The sequence below is a fragment of the Micrasema longulum genome, unplaced genomic scaffold (assembly GCF_059751315.1).
Source record: "Micrasema longulum isolate JH-2025_06_02 unplaced genomic scaffold, ASM5975131v1 h1tg001969l, whole genome shotgun sequence".
NCBI lineage: Eukaryota > Metazoa > Arthropoda > Insecta > Trichoptera > Brachycentridae > Micrasema > Micrasema longulum.
Window position 1 is genome coordinate 297,123 of NW_028279142.1, and position 19,920 is coordinate 317,042.

The following is a 19,920-nucleotide window of genomic DNA, read 5'->3' on the forward strand; positions in this document are numbered from 1 at the left end:
ACTCAAAAACAATATACAATTTTAAAAAGACGGCATAATTTTAGATAATATTCTCAATAAGTTTTTGGCGAAAACTATTTTTTTTTTCTGGGCGATTTCGATTTATGTACTAGTATTTTTTATGTGTGTTTGTGTCCTTTTTAACTTGTACTTTTTACTCCTATTTGGTAACCAAAGTCTCGATCTTAAATATCATCATCATCATAATCATTCCCTTTCCGCACTTAGTGGTGCATAGGGCACTGCATAGGTACTCCAATTGCAGCGTATTTTGATATTGTTTGTAATATGAAGGTAAGATGATGCCTTATGCTTCAGGTACCAGTTCAGGAACTATGAAATATTGTTGTGTAAAAACATCCCTTTAAATAAATAAAACGTATCAACCATGTCGGCAATCGAACCCGAGACCTCTTACATTGTAGGCAAACGAGCTGACCATTAGAAAGTAAATAGGTACTTTGGTACTTATATAATTTATTATAATCTATAGAAATATTGCATATTTTGACAAGAAAATTGAAGCATATACCTAGTTCAAAACAAATCAGCTTACATCGAATTCAAAATACCAATATTTTTTTTTTTAAAGGAAGACTAGTGAGATAAAGGCAGATTCCTTTTTAATAAAGAAAATGTACTTTTTTTATAATCTATTGAATTTGTTTTTAGATTTGATATAATAAAATAAGACATTTAGACTATTGGCATTGTGTTTTTTTACTTCACTATTGAATAGCCTCATTGTGACACTTAAAGCATAAGACTGATCTTTGACATTTATATGATATATCATCAACATAGATTTTGATAATAAAATAATGGCTTAAGTGTGGTAGAAAGATAATAATATAATATGTAGATTTTTTTTTTTTATGAGGGGGCATGCAAATATTGCCCCACTCAAACGCAAACAATATGATACGAAATTTGAATGGTGTAAGTTGCTAAACTTGCAGTTTCTAGATTCCAGATTCGTGTTTATTTTGTTGAGAAGAAAATCTATTAAAAACACACGACACACGGAGAAATATGTTTCATTCACACTTTAATATTTGGCTCAATGTCATATCCGCTGTAGACACGCGACATTATGAAGATACAATTACCTAATTTTTAAAATATAAAACAAAAATATATACTTTCCTCGATAAAATAACAATTCTACGTGAGAACGGCCCAATTTTATTTTTTTTTGATAATTTGTGCCACAACGTAATAAGTATAAAATTTGGTACGTAGATAAGTTACATGCATGATTTTTTTTTTGAAGTCATTATATAGCCTTTTCAAGATCAAATATAAAAGAAAGTCAATGCCTTACGCCAATGTTCCATGATCACGACCAAATATTATTTAACAAATTTTGCCGGCGCGGCGCAATGACGTTATCCTTTAAGTTATTATCGCCAATTTATTATTTTATATCCCGGAATGAGTTGTTTAACGTAAATGTAAACAGAAAATCATTTGTATTAAATAGTCATGACGTAAAAGTTCTGCTTTTTAGTTAATTATTTTTTACTTACCCAGCATCCCGAGGGCCAGTACATCCGATGCCTTATCCATTTTCTGATTGGCGAGTCATGCCTTTGTTTGTTCATGAGCTCCAAACTGAAATAAAAAATTTTAAAAAATATTTTATAAAACCGAGAGAGATAAATAAAGTTTTGCTACTGTCTATTGTGTTCAGCGGAGTTCAGTGTTTTTTTTGTTGTATTTATTTGTTAGTGGATTTGTATTTTTTATTAAACTAAGCCAAAAAAAAATTTCATTTTGAATGTATCATATTATCAGCGCTATGATTTTTTAATGTTTTGTAGCGTGTGATGTTTTAGGTTCTCTTCCGCTTCTTTTCAGTTAGTTTTGCCGATTGGTCTTTTTTTTAAAATTAAGGAGTTGCATTTTTTTTCCTTGCTTATTATGTACAAGGCTTGTATGAACTGCAAAATGATCGTTCCATCTAATTTGTTTACTATAGTGTGAGGATCTGGTGGTGGAAACTCCTACAGGAGAAGCCGGACTATTGACAGGCATAAGCAGATCTTCCGTTCCACTTTGAGAGCGTTCGGCATTTTGTGTCCTATTTTTATTTATTTCAACAATCACCTTTACTATTTTTACCATGAATGATATGAGCTCATGCGATTGGTCAGTTGATGATAAGTAAACCGAAAATCTTCCACAACTTTCTGAACATTGGTTGATTAAAATTAACTAGTAACGTCGTTCAAAGTAGCTATTATTTAAATATTTTTATATATTTTTTCTGGTACCTACATTTTCAAGAAACTTTGCATTATAATTTAATACTCTAATTTTTACCGCGCGTAAGAAAACATTTTTGTACCCAATTTCCCGTAGGGCTGAATTTCCTTATTGCAATATGGACAAGAGTAACAATGACAGATGCTCTCATGGGCCCTTCATAATTCATACAAAGTTTCAAATTTACAGTGAAAGGGACTGTAAAAACATGTCATATTAATGAATAGAAATCGTGAATCAAGGCTCGTAGGTCCGATTTAATCAGTCGAAGACGACAGCTTATTTTAGTCCTGTTGTAGGGCTCTCGCATGTTACAGTCGGCGATAGCTGACTGTTATTGTTTTAAATTACACATTCTTCACTATTTCATTTTGATCGTGCACTCATCGGTCTTATGCGTAGATATTAAATATATCTGTAAATTTTGTGTAGTTTTGATTGCATTATTCTGTGTGACAGATTCTTCTTCATTACATCTTTTTTTTTCGGAATCGGCCGAATTTCTTAGCATGTAACAGTCATCATAAAGGCTATGACTTTATAAATCAGACATAATATTACGCAGGTTTTTTGGCTTCCCCAACTTATTCATATAATTTATTTCTCCATTTATATTTGGAACTATTAATGAATACCTGTTCAATAAATACGGATTTGTTGAGTGCGTATTAAAATATTAAATAATATTAACAACTTTTTTTAGTATTAGTCGGTTGGAAGAAATTGCTATTTGCCATTGTACCAATTTAACTGCACAAAAATCAAATATATATGTAAAATGTAATGAAGATAGTTCCGTTATTACCACATTTTAATCAATAATAATTTTCCTTTCCTGGGCTCGTTTTATTTTTTATTTTCGTTACAAAATGATATGGTTACATTAAATCATTTTAATATCAGTAATAAAGACATAATATTTTTAATAATAAAATCTCTTTTTACATACATGTTTTGAATGAGTAACCGAATGTTAAAATTGTTAATCGTACAAAAATTGCACACCATGATAAGTTTACCTCATTAAAATATCGTCAAACCTTGAACAAGTGAGCTTATTTTATGTACCTACGTATAACTTTTTACTATTAACTGATAACAGGTTTATACTTAAGGATATCTATCATTTCTATTTTCCCTTTTCTTTCCTTATTATAATATATTTTTGAAAATCTATCAATATCCTACCAAAATATTTATATTGATGTAACAACGCTAATGCTCGTCAGTCTCAAAATATGTTACCTATTTATTTATTTTGGTAGATAGCTTATTATACATATTGTTAAAATAAGATATAGTTCTCGTAAAAAATAAGGAAATGTATGAAATAAATGTCTGCATAATACCTACCTCGAAATGCGCAAGATCTCCGCGAGTTAAGGCCTCCATTGACAAAACAATTCACTAAACCTTTATGAAAATACTAAATAATAACCGATGTATTATTTATTTCCACAGAACTATGAATTGACACTTATATTTAGCATCACTTGTTACAAAATTTCGACAAGAAATTCGATAATATGTACATTTTTATAGAGAAATACAACAGGAAGGGTGATACACCGATTGACCGCGACTAAACCTCCCTCTGACGGAGTTTTCCGAATGAAGCCGAAATTTTCCGAGTGGTGGCCATTTTGGGAGGGTGCGCAGCCTTAAAAACGGGTATGTCTCGTGACATTGCACTAAATTCAAAATTGAAATAAGTTATTTTTATGCCAGGCATTTTAATTTCCAGCAGCTACATAATTTCTTACTTAACCAAAAAATATAATTTAAACCAGCATAAAAAAAATAAAAAATATATGTATTGTAAGTATAAATGAGTGTTAAGAAGACCTTATAAGTGTTTGTTTTTCGGTTAGTTACTTACCTAGCCTTGAAGTAAGCTATGTCCATTATTTGTCTATCTCGTGATGTAGTGGTTAGCGCGTTTAACTACCAGGTTCCAGGTTCGATTCCTGTGAAGGTCGAAATTAAATATTACGGGAGCGGAGGGTAATACCGTACAAGGGTTAATTCCGTACAGCAGTTTTAAGTTGGGAGTAAGCAAGTTACATATGTTTGAATTTTTCAAACTAATTCGATTATTGTAGTCTCATACCCTCGCAACGTATTACATCAGTCAGCGGAGCGCTAGCGGGGCCATCAGATGTGATGTGATTTCACACGCTTTGATGTGTTTTCATTTTCGCTATTACAACATTTTAACATCAGAAAATAAACCGTGAGTACATATCTTTACGAAATTAGGTAGTGAAGGTATTGAATTTAATTTTGTAAGTGTGTATATTTAATATATGTTATCAGCGATGTGTGGCGTATGTTTTTGTAACTAAAGGACGTTGAAGATCAATATACGTTTTCGGTTAATTCCGGACACTGTATGGTATTAACCACCATAGCTATTTATATTATAGCAAGCTAACGGCACTTGACCTCTTTTTATCAAAGTTTAACTCAAAATTTTTAAAATGGAGAAAGAGCATAACGTTTAGATATGAAAATTACGAACGGGTTTTGGTCCCGTGTCTAGTGTTGCAGACTCACGGATCAGAGGTCCAAGGTTTAAACCCCTCTCTACCCCAACTTGATTCCTATTTTCTAATAGTGAGTTATTTACAATTTGTTAAAATATTTGGGTAAATAATAAAAACGAGAATATTCCTTTTTTTTTAAATAAATAAAATAGTAAAAATGTGAGTAATATGCGAAGAATTTAGTAAGAACAAAAAATTATGGCACAAATGTATCAATCGGAAAGGAAGTGGTGAAACTTCTACGAATAATTATTTATGGGAATTTTGCAAATGAATGTTCCTATATAAAAACCATAATGAAGGTTTAATTGATAAAGTCATTTTATCATTTGTAACGATACAAGAATGTACGAAATAAGACGAACGATCTACGGAATAACATGCAAAAGTCGGGTAACTTCGTACTTCTTAATTTTCTAATTCTTTGTTTTTGAGGGTTCCGTGTAGTCACTTATACATAACCTTTAGTCATATTAAACTGAACACAATTAAGGGTAAATTCATGCATTAAAATAAGCCTTGTACCTAATAGACTCCAAGAAAATTACTGAAAAGTTAGGTGTTCGGCATTACCCTCCACTCTCCTAATTAAAAGGATGTTTTGAACTTGAAACGTTACATGCGGAGTAGTTTTAGAAATACAAAACTTTAAATACCAATTTATTTTTTTAAATTTTGTCTTAGTTTTATTGTCTATTAACAAATAAAAAAACCACAGAACTTCCTCATTAATAACCGAAATCAAAGATTATCACTGTCTTTTGCTAAAAATATTCAAAAATTAAAAATACACATTTTATTTTTTTATTTTTTTGTTTATTTTTCCGTACATATATTTGCACAAAATTTTAATTGCAAAAATACATCTTAAAATTAAGGTATAACATAAATTGGAAAAAATGCCCACAAAGACTTCAGCCTCTGAGCATGGGCCATTATTTTTTTCATTATTATTAATAAGTTTAGAGTATATGGTATGACATGACCATGAAAAGAAAAGAAAAACAAAATGAACATATATGCTGATATTACAAAAACAGGATTTATTTGCCGTATGCATATACATGCCTACATACGTAGGTACCCTTCACTCATGTCTTTTCTGAGAAATGGTAGCCTGGACAAAAAAAAACACTGAACACAATATATTTTGGCAAAAGCTTTTTTAAGTATCTATGTACTTGTTGTTCGATAGAATTAAAATATTTAGTGTAAAATGAATGTTTTCTACTAAAAAACAATGTTTTTCTAGTATTTATTTATTTAAACACATTATATACATATACAGTTTACATACATATGCATAAGGGCAGGCATATTGCCTTAAGGCAGTTTTTTCCTACCTACCCAAATCGTTCAATTTGAGAAAATCATATTATAATAATAAAAATTGACTAAATATCTACACTATACTATGAAGACAGAAAGGGGTAAAGAGGAAGGAAAGGGGGAGAATAAAGTAAAAACTCAAATATTCAGGATATGACATTTCATACGTGATTTGAATATAAAGAAGGGGGCTGACATTAGTGGGTAGATTATTTCATAATCGAGCAGCTACTATTGTGAAAGAGGAGGCAAAAAAAGTTGTACATAATTTTAAGATTGCGAAATTATTCGTTGAGCAATCAATTTGCCATAAGCAGTCATGTCGCCGCCAAATAGTTAAATCAGTCACTGAACTGAGACTTCATTAAATGTCGGCATTAAACTGAATGGCTAGGCCGTTCGTTGAATGAACGTTAAACGAAAACGTTGAACGTCGCTTATTATCACCACAATAATTGATTTGTTGTGAAGTTGGGTAAGGTTAGGAATGTTAGGATAGGTTGGGTCAGGTTTAATAATAAAAAATAAATAGATTTACTTTATTTCAACCCTTATTGAACTTAATAATGAATCCTTAACTTAACATACTAAGGTAAAAACGATTTTTTATTATTATTAAACTTAGTCCAATCAACCCAACCCGGTGGCTTTTCGTTCGGCCGTTTCCAGCCGTTCAGCGTTTTCAGAGCAGCCAACACATTTAACGTTGAGTTATCTGAATTAATTCAACGAACGGCCTAGCCATTCAGGTAAATGTCGGCATTTGATGAACAAACAGCCTAGCCGCTCAATTGAGTGGCTAATATAACTATTTGGCTGCGACATATACTTATCTAAGAGGGAATTTGGTACGTAAGAATTTTGATGAATAGGTATTTGAACATTACCTTTACGTCACTCTCTTGCAGATGCCTCCCCGATTCAGTGCGAAAAAGACAACTGCACGACTGACGGATTTTAAGAAATAAAATCGAAGTTTTGCTGTCCCGTTTTCCGCACCTCAAAACTGAACCGATTTATATATTTAAAAAAAAAGAATATTAGAATAAAATTTTCTACATCGGTATATTTTCCGTTTTTTAAAATTATTTATTATATTTCTATACCGTATGTCTAAAGACGGTAGATAAAACTGGGCACTTTTTTGTGTTTTTGGATGCTCCTAGCTCTCATAAGAAATAATTTATAAACAAAAAAAAACAGTAGAAACACGCCAATGGTAAATATTTATAGTCATTGCTCTAGTGCCATAATACAGGGAGAAAATACGGGACTACGTTTGTATGAAGAAAAGTGACTGCGTTTCTTCTTAACTTTGTAATTTCTTCGGGATGCTCTAAGCGTCATTTTCGGCAGAAAAATGCGTGGGAGCGTCACGCACACGCAGAGCAATTGGCTATTGTAATCCTAAGTAGATAGCCTGCTCACCTATCTCTAGGGCAATGTCTTGGTCTATTTTCCTGTCCACCAAATTTCAGTTCACACGAGAACAATAGGTCCGATTCTGGGACAGGACAATATTGTACTGTCCTCGTGTGAACCGTACTTAAAATATATGGTTTGTTATACCACATTCGGGATACCTAGTTCTTCATACTAAATGCATTTATTTATTAATGCCAAAAATCAAAAACACATTTTCACTAACCGGGTTATAGTCCCGCTGTAATGTCATGGATTCCGGACCAAAGGTCTAAGGTCCAAACCCTGCTCTGAACTTGTTTTTCATTTTAGAGCGCGGTTATTTATGGCTGGTCGAAAATAACCCCGAAGTTGAAATATTTGTTTACTTATAATGTTGCCTTATGGCGAGTGTATCACATGAACGGAAACGATGTATATTTTGTACAAAAAAACGACCGTTTTCTATTTATTATTTCATATGTTGTAGTTAAAATATAAATTAGATAACTAATAAAATTTACCAAAAAAAATGACCAAAAATCATGTTTTGGTATTTTTGGTAAAAGGCCCTAATCAACACCGAAGGATCTAGTAGGTATTGCCCTAATAGAGGGGGGGAAATCCATAGGTAGGTGAACAGAAACAAGAGAGCATAATATTATTTTTTGTATTATTAGTCTTTGCACTTTGCTTTCATAAATAAATATGTTATTATCGTCTATGGTTATTTACTATTTTTGACGTTCCAAATGTCAACATTTTTTCCAAGGTGATGTGGGTTAAAATTTAAATTACTATGCTTTGTAGAACTAAAAAGTTTCAAGCGTTTTAAGTTACAAGTTAATCAATGTTTGAGTAATAAAATAATGCCTTTCACTTCTATTCATGTTTCTATCCGGAACATTTTTAGGATGGGTCAAAATGTTATTACTTAATTTAAAAACAATGAGTCATCGCAATAATATTTTTTCAAATCGAAGACAGTGGGAAAATCTGAAGAATATATCTAAATTGTCGTGTTTCGATGGTGATGATCATTTGATTAACTTTGTTCTCCTCACATATAATATTCTATCACAAAAACTTCTCGAAGACCATCCATATCTTTACAAGCTATGCCCCAAACCAGCATTATCCTGGATATACCGATTTCAACTCATTCTATCAGAAGTTAGGTTTACCAAACCAGACATAATTTGTTTCCAAGAAGTTCAATTTACACACCTCGAGGAAATTAAATTGTCACTAAAAAAATTAGGCTACGAAACAATTTATAAACAGCGAACTGGAGGGAAACCAGATGGGTGCGCTATTTGCTTTCGAGTAAATGTTTTCTCTCTTATAGAATACAACAGTGTAGAATACTTCCAGCCAAAGGAAGCAATACTGAAGTATGATAATGTCGGATTGATGGTGAGATTAATTTGTAAAGCACAACCAGATGTGGTGTTAGTAGTTTGCACTACACATTTACTTTTCAATCTGAAGCGAACTGATGCCAAACTTGGACAGATACAAGTATTACTAGCTGAGCTGGACAAATTTTCTTTTAGCAAAGAAAAGGGCCATCATTTACCAATATTACTTACAGGTGATTTCAACTCCAAGCCGCAAAGCCCAGTAACTAGGCTTATTACTGCTGGTAAGATAAAAGAGCCGGATCTTTTTAATCCGTTGAAAAATATTGCAATTACCCATCGTTGCCAACATTTGGATGTTTATTTGGAACGAAGTTTGAAGTCATCTAGATGTAAACAAACTTACTTGGATCATTCAGAAAGAAAAAAACAGGATAATAACAAAATTGACAAACAGTATTTCGCTGAGGAATATGCTCATCTTTTTAAAAAGAAGACTTTGAAACATGGTTTTACTTTTAAATCTGTTTATGATATCTGCAAACCAAATGGAAGTTCTGAAGCTACAGTATACCAAAATGGTTGGACGGTGGTGGATTATATTTTCTATTCTTCCAATAACGAGACTGGCAAATTGAAACTCCGGGAGAGATATTATATTCCGACAGTTAGGGAGTGTAAAAAAGTTAAATCTTTGCCTAATTTTAAGTATGGATCTGATCATTTTAGCTTAGCTGCAAAATTTTCTTTAGTTTATGGGAAGGGGCGGAAAAATAATAATTTAAGCTGAATAATCCTACCTAGTGTCATAATACAAAGTGATACGTTCGCCGTATTTCCTTGGATTGTTTAATCCTGGGAAGAATTTCTACAAAATCTACAACCGAGTTTTCTAGACATACTATCTTACCCCTTCCATGTGCTACTAAGATCATGCAGATGGCCATAGAAAAGGATCATTAAGTTTTGTCACTCACTCGTTTAATTTGAAATCAGTATACGTAATTCTTTATTTTTATTTCCATCCGGGGTCACAATATCATGACGTAACAATGAGCTGTACAACATCAATAAAGCTCCCAAGCTCTCTGAACACATTAGACTAAACAGGCTGAGATGGGCCGGACGTGTGCAGAGAATGTTATCATCACAGGTGCCAAAAAAAGCTTAGATAAACATTTAGGAGGCAGAAGAAAGGCCGGTAGACCAACTACTAGACTAACTGGAGGGTTGCAGCGGGTGACAGGAGTTGGAGTCGAAAGTTGATAAAGGCTAAGGCTCGATGTGGGCTGCAGCACCATTGAAGTGACCACAAACATAAATGGACATTTATATATTGTATTGTGTAACATTTGATTTGTAAATAACTTGTGTTGAGCTTTCCTAAATAAAATAAAATAAACTGAGAACTGAAATTTATTGAAGTTTAGTAATATAACATTTAATTCTTAAATTTTTTTACCAACATATTTTTTCAGTGACATTTTGCAGTAATCTGAGTATTGACCCAGATAGACGGGAAAATCTTTACTGCGTACAAATTTTAGTTTTAGTAAAAGAAAATTAAAATGTTGAAAGCGTAAAAATGTATATTAATATTAACAAAGTAAATAACTACAAAAAAAAAAACCAAAAAAAGATGCAAAAAAAAAACCACAAATTAGCTTTATTTCCTCAAAGGTTTTTCAATGTATTATTTTTATTTAGAAATAAAAGTATTTTTATACAGCCCCATTTAGAATAGGTTCAAATTCATCTCAAAGGTCCCGCTATTATTATTAATCTCCCATAGTAAAGTTTTTCTTACTATGTATTTTAATTTATTTAAATGTTTTAGAATATTTATGTATATTATGTCATCTTTATATGCTAACTAGTTATATGTAGGAGTATTTATTTGAATGTACCAAATGCTTTATTTTATTTATGTACCATACTTGTAAAAGCCCTCTGAGCGTCTATGTGAATGAAATAAATAGAATATTATATTACACATAAAAAAGTGTAAATAACATATTTATTATTATTGGTTTATAATGTGGTTTACTGCAATATTGCATTGTTCATGGACTGGCACCCAAAGTGTAAGACTGATCACCTTACCTTCATGTAACTCAGTTAATCCAGATATGCTGCATTTAGTGTACTAATCTGGTGCTGTGTACACCATCAGCTGCAGAAAGGAGTATGATGATAATGATCTTTATTATATAGGGATTATCAAAGCTGAATAAATTGAAATAATCTTATTTTCTTGTTGGTATTGAATAATATAACATTATTATCTGTAGATAACAAATAATTTTTTTATTAGTTTAGTTATGTGTTAAATGAACAAACAGTATAATAAAGTAGTATCTTACTGTGGTGCCACTAGTTAAAATCTGTAATTGGCATATTTGTTTTTTCTAAATATATCATATCGCACCTTTAAAAACAAACCGTAACTAAATGAAATTTTTCGAGAATTCTGTATAAAATGTTCTATTAAAAAACAACTTTTCTGAATTTGATGTTATAGTGTAAATAAATATCCATCATTGTAATTATTTTTTTATATTTAAATCTTAAAGTAGGGCACACATATCATACATATTGTTATGTGTGTTCTAATAATAACATTGAAAATATATTTAATTTATAAATTGTTTATCACATATGTCTTGACCATTATTTTAAATTTTGATATGTTTTTTTCTACGTAAATATTTTTTTCCATTTCGTAATACTTTTTAATTGCTTTAAATAAAATTGAATTTTGTGACTTTGCCTTTTTCCTAAATGGAAGTCTAATTTTGTTCTTTTCTCTAGTATTGTGATCGTGTTCATGCTGGTTCCGATCAATTTTTTTCCAAAATTCTGTTTTTTTATTAGAGTTTATAATTTTATGAACAAATATCATTGTACTGTAAAATATTCTTTGTTTATATGTTAATAATTTCATTTCATTTACCATCGACTTTACCCTCGTATATCTGTTTTTTTTCAAAATGATTCTAACGGCTTTATTTTGTAATACAGTTAGTTTATCTATGTTTTCTTTGTTTGATAAAAATAAAATGCTACTACAGTAGTTAACGTGTGGTTCAATAATTGCTCAATAATTGTGACCTCAAAAAATGGCTCAAAGCACCATGGTCTTTAATTCTATTGCGAAAAAGCCTTGCATTTTAAAAATAAATTTGATATTTTCTTTTACTAACAGTTAGTCTTTAAAGGTGCGATATGATAATTGTTATCCAAATAAAGAGTAAAAAATAAACATTAAAAATAAGCAACCATTTTTAAAATATATTTATTTTTCATAACCTAATCTATCTAAAAGGAAACAGTGTAATAGTATTGATATTTGGTATTTACTTAAAAATTTGTAATTAATAAAAACAAAGTATTACTTCAAGATAAGTCAATTAAACAATAAAATAAAGTTTAAATAATAAAGGTACTTAGATAACACATCAAAAACAATGTACCCGGTGTTAAATTATTTGTTCTTATAATTGAACGTAGTTATGTAGGAATCAGCCAGCCGTAGAAAAGTAAAACTGAGATAATAGCACTTTTGTGAAAAGAGTGAATGATCAAATCTCCTTAACAGTTTGAATGTTTTTACTTTGACGAATAATAAATAATGCATACATTCGTTTTTTTCAATACAAACAATAATTAAATTACGCAGGTATTCGACCAGTTTAAACGATTTTTAAAATCTGATTGACCAAACAACCTAAGATGTGCATTTTGCAGAAAACAGCCAGCCATAAATAAAACTCTTGATATTTGTTGAGCCATTATGTATTAAACATATTTTTGTATCTTTATATTAGGGTACATAATTGTAAATAATCACTTAATTAATTTGTTACAATAGTAATGTAATATTTAACTACGAGTTTAAGGAATTTTGGTGATTTTGAAAACAGAAAGATCTAATATTGAATGATACCTCATTCAAACTTTAAATGTATGAGGTGACATTCTGTATTAAAACACGTTTTTTTTACTATATATATTTATATTTATAAAATCAGCCTCGTGGTGTAATGGTCAGTGCGTTTGCCTACCATGCGAGAGGTTTCATGTTTGATTCCCGACACGGTTAATGTGAAAATATTTATTTAAAAAGGTGTTTTCACACCAGAATATTTCATAGTACCTGGACTGGTACCTGAAGCGTAAGACTGATAATCTTACCTTCAAATAACAAAAATGATCAAGAAACGCTGCGATTGGTGTACAAATGTAGCGCCCTATGCACCATTAGGTGCGGAAAGGGAATGATTATGACGATTTTTATATTATTGAATTTATAAAATCAAAATACTTGTGCAAATCATGTAAATTTATTTGAGAGAACTAGATTTCTGGAGGCTTTAATCTTCCCATCAGCATCCATACCGTAAATTTTTCTAGTGCTGTAGGTGTTCTCTGCAAACTGAGGAATGCTGTTTTTGTGATCAACATTATTTTCAGAAGGTGATTATTACAGTTTTTTTTGTATGAAAGCGGCCTGGCTGTTCTCAGCAGAACATAGCATAACTTTACAGCATCCGATAACTCCAATATCTATTTTTTTTTTAAATTGTGGACAGACTGCTTTCTGTATAACTGCGTTCAATTATCTCTCATGATTTTGTAGATAAAAAATGTCAAGAAATTATATAAACAGAATCAAAAGCTATTGATGACAATAAAATAAACAAAATATGTCCATATAGTCAATATATAGTACATACTACAAAAATAAATCAGTCAGGTTTTAAGAATGAATGTATTAAAGTAGGAAATACATATAAATCTAAACAAGTGAATTAAAATAATAAATTAACAACAATTGATTAAATAAAAAAGATCAAAGCCTTGTTTATTTTTTTCATAAAATTTTTGATTTTAAAAACATTTTGTATTCTATTAAAAATTCGATATAAATAATGATTTCTTACATGATGTAAAAATAAGAGCATTTGATTGTACTACCAAAGTTTCTCAAAAATGTATGAAAAAAAAAAAAGCAAACTACTTTAAAACGTCACAGGTTCAGGAGAACAACAAACAATAAATTATAGTGTTATGTCTTGTGATAGATTTCTAGGATAGGTTCTCCTTTTAAATGTCAGGGAAACTCACTGAATTGAACTCACGACGTCACGGGTGGTGTAATTAAAAATTTACAAAACTTTAAAAAATCATTGCGATGATAATATGATACGTATAAATAAAAATTTGCCTTAAATTTTGCAAAATTTAAAAACCACTGAACATCTAAAAAAATTTGGTATATTTTATTTACAGAATTTATTTAAAGTTCATTGTAACAAACACTGTCAGCTTTCAAATTGAGAGTAAATTGATAAACTTATTATCTTACAATATATTGATAGTGGGATGGCAAAAGGGTAATTATCGATTTATTATCTATCATTTTCTAAACCGTACCGGACAAGCAAATAATTATTTCCGTCACATAGCTTAAAGTGTGTAAAAAAAACATTTTGAAAAAAGCTCTGGAGAGATGTTATATCTTTTAGTCATATGAAAGAGCATCAGATTATAGCATGATTTATGTGAAAATGTCTGTTAAAGGTGACAGATATACCTACACTTTTGCCATCACACTGCTAATTATGTTTATTAAATTAAATTAGCTTTTTTTTTTAAATATATATTTAGAACTTGCTTAAAATATCATTAAAAAGGACAGAAATTTGCTCCAAAACAAACAAGCCAACTATCAAAACTAAAAAAACAAACATTTCTAAGTTATGGCGAATATTAACATACGCATAAAAAATAAAGACATACTTAGAGATACCAGTAATCAATAAAATATATATTTTATGAATGGTTAGAATGTTTACAGACATATGGGAGGCAATGCTACATCAATTCCTAAGTTGGGTACCTAAAGTTTGTTAAATTAGTCAATTTCTCAATTAAAATTTGGTTGTGCATAAAAATATTTATAATTTTGATATGTGTAAATCATCTCTTCAGTTTAGTTTTATTTTGTTGATCTTCGAGTACTTTCACCTAAGCAGGCCTCTTCAAGAATGGCAAATATTTTGGAATTACTTGTGTGTAAAATGTTGTCAACAAATTACTAATCTTGCCTGCTTAAGAAAAGCGCTTGACGGTCAATGATAAAATAACCAAGAAAGTAATTAAGTACGGAGTTTTATCAAAAATAAATATCATTTATATGAAAATATTTTTTTTTAAAACACTGCAAAACTTTAGAACTTAAAATTAATTATTGTCAAAAAGAACATTGAGATTTCAACACACGGCATGGTGAATGATTTTGTAAAAGTTAAGTAGGTATCGAACATTAACAAAACAAAGGACTAGATTTCACAACTTAACAGATATTCTGAAATATTAATATTCAGAACAAAACGAATAGATACCAACTAAGTTGGAGAGTAATTTTTTTTTAAAACCTAGATACTTACAGCAAAGTTAACAATATTATAATTAAGTAGCAAGTATTTAATTTTACTTGTACTATCATTTAAAAATAATTATTCATTACCACAAGCAACACTCTGAAGAGGATCTTGTAGGAAGAACTTGGCAGCTAAACTGAGGTGGTCTGATCCATATTGGTAATTGGGTAAGGCTCCCATACTCTCACACTCACTAGCTGTAGGAAGACGGAAACGTTGTTCAGCTCGCAGACAGCCACCGACTCCCGGGCTGAAGTAAATATAGTCTACAGTCAACCAATTATTTTGGTACGTAGTGGCTTCTACTTCTCCTGACTCCTTCTTGTGATTATAAACAGACTTAAAATTCAAATTATGTTTTACCAATTGATAATTGAACAAATGCTTGTTTTCTTTCAAGTAAGATTTCTGCGTCCATTTTCTGACATATGGACTTTCTGATTTTTCCGAATGGTACAATGCTGGAGACTTTACATCACCGGTCAAGTTTTTATTACTTCTTTGAAGATGTACATCAAGATGTTGACAAGAGTTAGTTATGGCAATGTGTTGTAAATTAGCGTAAAAGTGGGGTACATAAAATCCATTAGCAATTAGCGATGTTACAGGTTCTTTTGGTAAAGAATTTAGGTCTCCTGTCATTATAATCGGTAAGTGGTCAATGTGACTGCTGGAACCATCTTTAAGTGAAGAGAAATCGTCTATTTCTGCTAAAAACAATTGCATTTGGGCAAAACGCACATCAGTTCTATTAGGGTTATAAAGCAAATGTGTTGTGCACACCACAAACGGAGTGCAGGGAAAAGATTTAGGCAGGAGCTTGACCATAAGGCCTATATTGTCCCGGTCCAGTAAATTGACATCAGGTTGAAAAAACTCCACACTTCGATGATCTATAATATTGAACATAGATTCCTTAAAGAAAATTGCACAGCCATCAACCCGAGTACGGGTTTTCTGTTTATAAATACCTTTAAAGCCAAGAAGGTTCAACTCGTTTCGTATATCTTCTAAATGTAAATTTTGGACTTCTTGTAAACAGATAATATCTGGATTCATAAACGTAATTTCATTCATAATTCTATTAAAACGATAATTCCATTCGAGTGTTTCGGATTTACAATATCTATAAAGATAGTCATGTTGTATTAACAGAATTTGAGCTAAAATGTTATAATTCATCACAACAAAGGGAAAGCCAATTCTAGTCTCTGTCGGAGTTTTGTTAACATTTTCCCAATAACGCATGTCAAAAGCAAATTTCTTCAAGCGTTCCGGGCTGTTGGGCGGGCTTTGTTTTTTGGCTAGAGTAAAGTCATTCATGGCAGATTCCTTAGTAACCGAATAGCGTGTGATGGTAGGTGACGCTTGTAGAGGTGAAATGTTAGACTGAGGGCTGCTACAGAGTGTAAATTGCGTTCTCGGGTTTTCATCTGAATGATCACTATTTCCACTACATTGAAGATCATTCATCGAAGCTCTCCTCTGCAATAGTCATTTGTAATACCCATTGGTTATGATATTTTTCACAGACTTATTGCTACTCAACATTTCAACCTAAAAATATTAAGTGAAGCATTAGTGAAGGCATAAATGAAATGAAATAAAACTTGTAAAAATAAGAAAAATTGATGTAAAAAAAGTTGACGCAAGATGCAAAATGAGAATATTACCTAATTTATTTATAACAACTAGCTCTTACAAGTTAAAAGAATAATATTCAATAACAAAAATTACTGAAAACTGAAATGAGAAAGGAACAAATTTTATTCAATCTCCGAATTTTTCCACGGATTCCCACTAAATCTGACAACTGACAATCGACAACAAAAATATAAAATAGAAATCTCTGATAAAAATTTGGAGAAAAAAAAAACAGTTCATTACAAAGATTATCTCTGAAATATAAAAAAAAACCCATACACCAAACACTATTTTATATTATATTTTTTGCATAGACCGATGTTACAAGCAAACCGCGATGATTGAGAATATAGTATCATGTTTGAAAAATTAAAGAAATATAAACAATATGAATATCACGGAAAAAATATATTGCCACACAATTTTTTTCTCGTGATGTAATGTATGATAATATAAATATAAATGTATATATCATGATATAAATTAATTAAAATATAACAACATCTCTTGGAATCCATTTTGATAATTATAATGGTTTAACTGTGGATTTTTACACATAAATCATCGATGATCAATTATGATTTACGATTATTATTTAATTATTTTCTGTAAAAAGAAATATTAGCTTTCTTAAAATTTAAACAATTATTAAAATTTTGGTGGCCATTTTCAACGAGTTGTAAATAACTCACTAATAGAAGAAAAAACAAAGTTGGGGTAGAATGGAATTTAAACATCGGACTTCTGATCTCTGATTCGTGAGTCCCAACCCAAAATACCCAACCTTAAATATAAAATTAAATTGAAAGACCGCTAATTTGATATTTTAGTTTAAATTAATCGCTTAAGTGCCCACTGCGTACCAAAAGGCATTAAAAATAATTTCGTATGAACTTAAAATGTAAAAAAACATGTTTTTTCTCTATTCATGTACATTGTTGCTTAACCATTATGATGGTTGAAGATATGATGTAACATATGAGTCTAAAATATATAAATTTGAAACATATCCTAAAATATAAAACATGTACTTTTTTTTAAATAATGAAAATATATTTTGTGACAACATGGCCAATTTTTGTAAGTATTTTTTATAAATTTAGGAAAATAAATTATAAAACAGTGCATATTTTACGATTTAAACTTTTATTCCTCATTACGTATATTTAAAAACACGTCATATTTTGCTTGATGTAACACGACGTTACAGCATCATTTTTAGAATTATTTTTCAGCAGTAATATGGTTTAAGGAATTTTTTAACAGCTGTAGGTATTTCCTGCTGGGTTGAAAACAAGTATTTTTACAGCCCTTCGCATATTATGATAGTTAGCATAATAGTTCTAATAACCCCGTTTTTTAATGTACTTTTTGTTCAAAATGTAAGTACTTACCTTGATATATATATTTTTTGCATCGTAATTTATGCGTCGTCATATATTATTATCATTATTATTATAGCCATATTATAGCTTATTAAAAAAAACACCAATCCGTGAATTGAAATAATAAATGTTTTAATTTTTATTACAATTTTGTCCTTTTAATAGTTTTCAGAACAACTTCTTTAAAAAGATAGTATTTTGAACACAATCGCAGAACAAAAATGTTGCTACACTACGGGTTGTTATTAATTATAACTTTCTCATAGTAGGCGATACGGTTGGCTTTGCCATGCACTGGTGGATTTCTTAAAGCTGGCGCATTCGCAATACTTACACAAACGCATTGTATAGTATCTGTGAATAAGCTCATGGTATGACATCGCACGGCATACGCGTAATGAAAATAATATCTGTCTCTCTCGCGCTTAGACGAGCGTATGAGCGTGACATAGACAACTATTGCTTTGTTAGTTGGTAGTTGCCAATGATATGGTAATAAAATATACACAGGATACTTCTGCGTTCGTCTAAATTTCACTGCGATTCTTAATAGTAAAAATATAATAATATGTATTCGATGTAAGATATATTTATTTATATCTTCATATTTTTTTCCATTATAAACTATAATTAATAATAAAAATAATGTGACCTCACTGGGGTTGCTCGTGCCGAGGACACTTAACAGTATACTTTTAAAAAAATATTTTTACATTTGAGAATAAACAAAAAAGACTAACTTAGTAAACGGAATTAAAACTATGGATTAAAAACACTGGTTTATAAATATATTTTTACGTTTAATCAAATCATGTAAAGGTCGACTATCTTGAGGTGGCGTTTTCGCAAAACGTACACAAAAACATTTTGAATGTACAGAATTTTGATTTTTAAAATCTTGAAATTATATTAAATGTTTTAAAAAATCTCTTTTGGATTAAAGTGAAAAAAAACAATCACTTAAGAAAACGTCATTTTTCATTTATTTTTAAACATGCATGTTTAGGATTTTTTGTTTTGTTCATTATAATGATAATTAATACAGTGTAATTAAAATGCACAGTACAAATTATATTGGAGAAAATATGTATATACACTTATTGATAAACCATTAAGATGGCACATTTTGTTAAAATATAATATAACCTTTTTTTAAATCAACACCTTGTAGATTTTAAATGCATTTATGTGAGTTTTGCTAGCGAGACAGATTTAGTTAAATAACCAGTACTGCGGATGCCTCCTGAGAGCCTAAACCACGCTCGCCTACTTTATAAGGCATCAGGTTCTCGACGTCCTGGACGTCCACTGCTGACTGTTCGTCGGCAGTTCACATCAGAACTACGAGACGCAAACCTGACTTGGGAGGATGCACAGGAGCTGGCATAAGACAGAGATACCTGAAGGATCTTCATGGCCATCATATGCTCTGACTAGGGAGCGGACATGGTATGATAATGATGAATTTTTGTGATTTTAATTGAATAAATAATAATATCACGAAATAGATTTGTAGGTATGTCTATGGGTTCAATAAAAC

General features: G+C 30.6%; 2 protein-coding genes across 2 annotated transcripts; one reads left to right on the forward strand and one right to left on the reverse strand.

Moving 5' to 3' along the window:
• Positions 1-8,284: 8,284 nt before the first annotated feature.
• LOC148273377 (RNA 2',3'-cyclic phosphatase ANGEL2-like) lies at positions 8,285-10,320 on the forward strand. Its single transcript, XM_088238793.1, has one exon. The coding sequence runs from the start codon at positions 8,433-8,435 to the stop codon at positions 9,693-9,695; it is 1,263 nt and encodes a 420-aa protein (XP_088094919.1). The 5' UTR covers positions 8,285-8,432; the 3' UTR covers positions 9,696-10,320.
• A 4,964-nt stretch (positions 10,321-15,284) lies between these two features.
• LOC148273378 (protein angel-like) lies at positions 15,285-17,187 on the reverse strand. The gene is made up of 2 exons (XM_088238795.1): positions 17,025-17,187; positions 15,285-16,908 (listed from the first exon to the last, which is right to left on the reverse strand). Exon 2 carries the CDS (start codon positions 16,822-16,824, stop codon positions 15,427-15,429), a length of 1,398 nt encoding a protein of 465 aa, XP_088094921.1. The 5' UTR covers positions 16,825-16,908; positions 17,025-17,187; the 3' UTR covers positions 15,285-15,426.
• Positions 17,188-19,920: the final 2,733 nt, after the last annotated feature.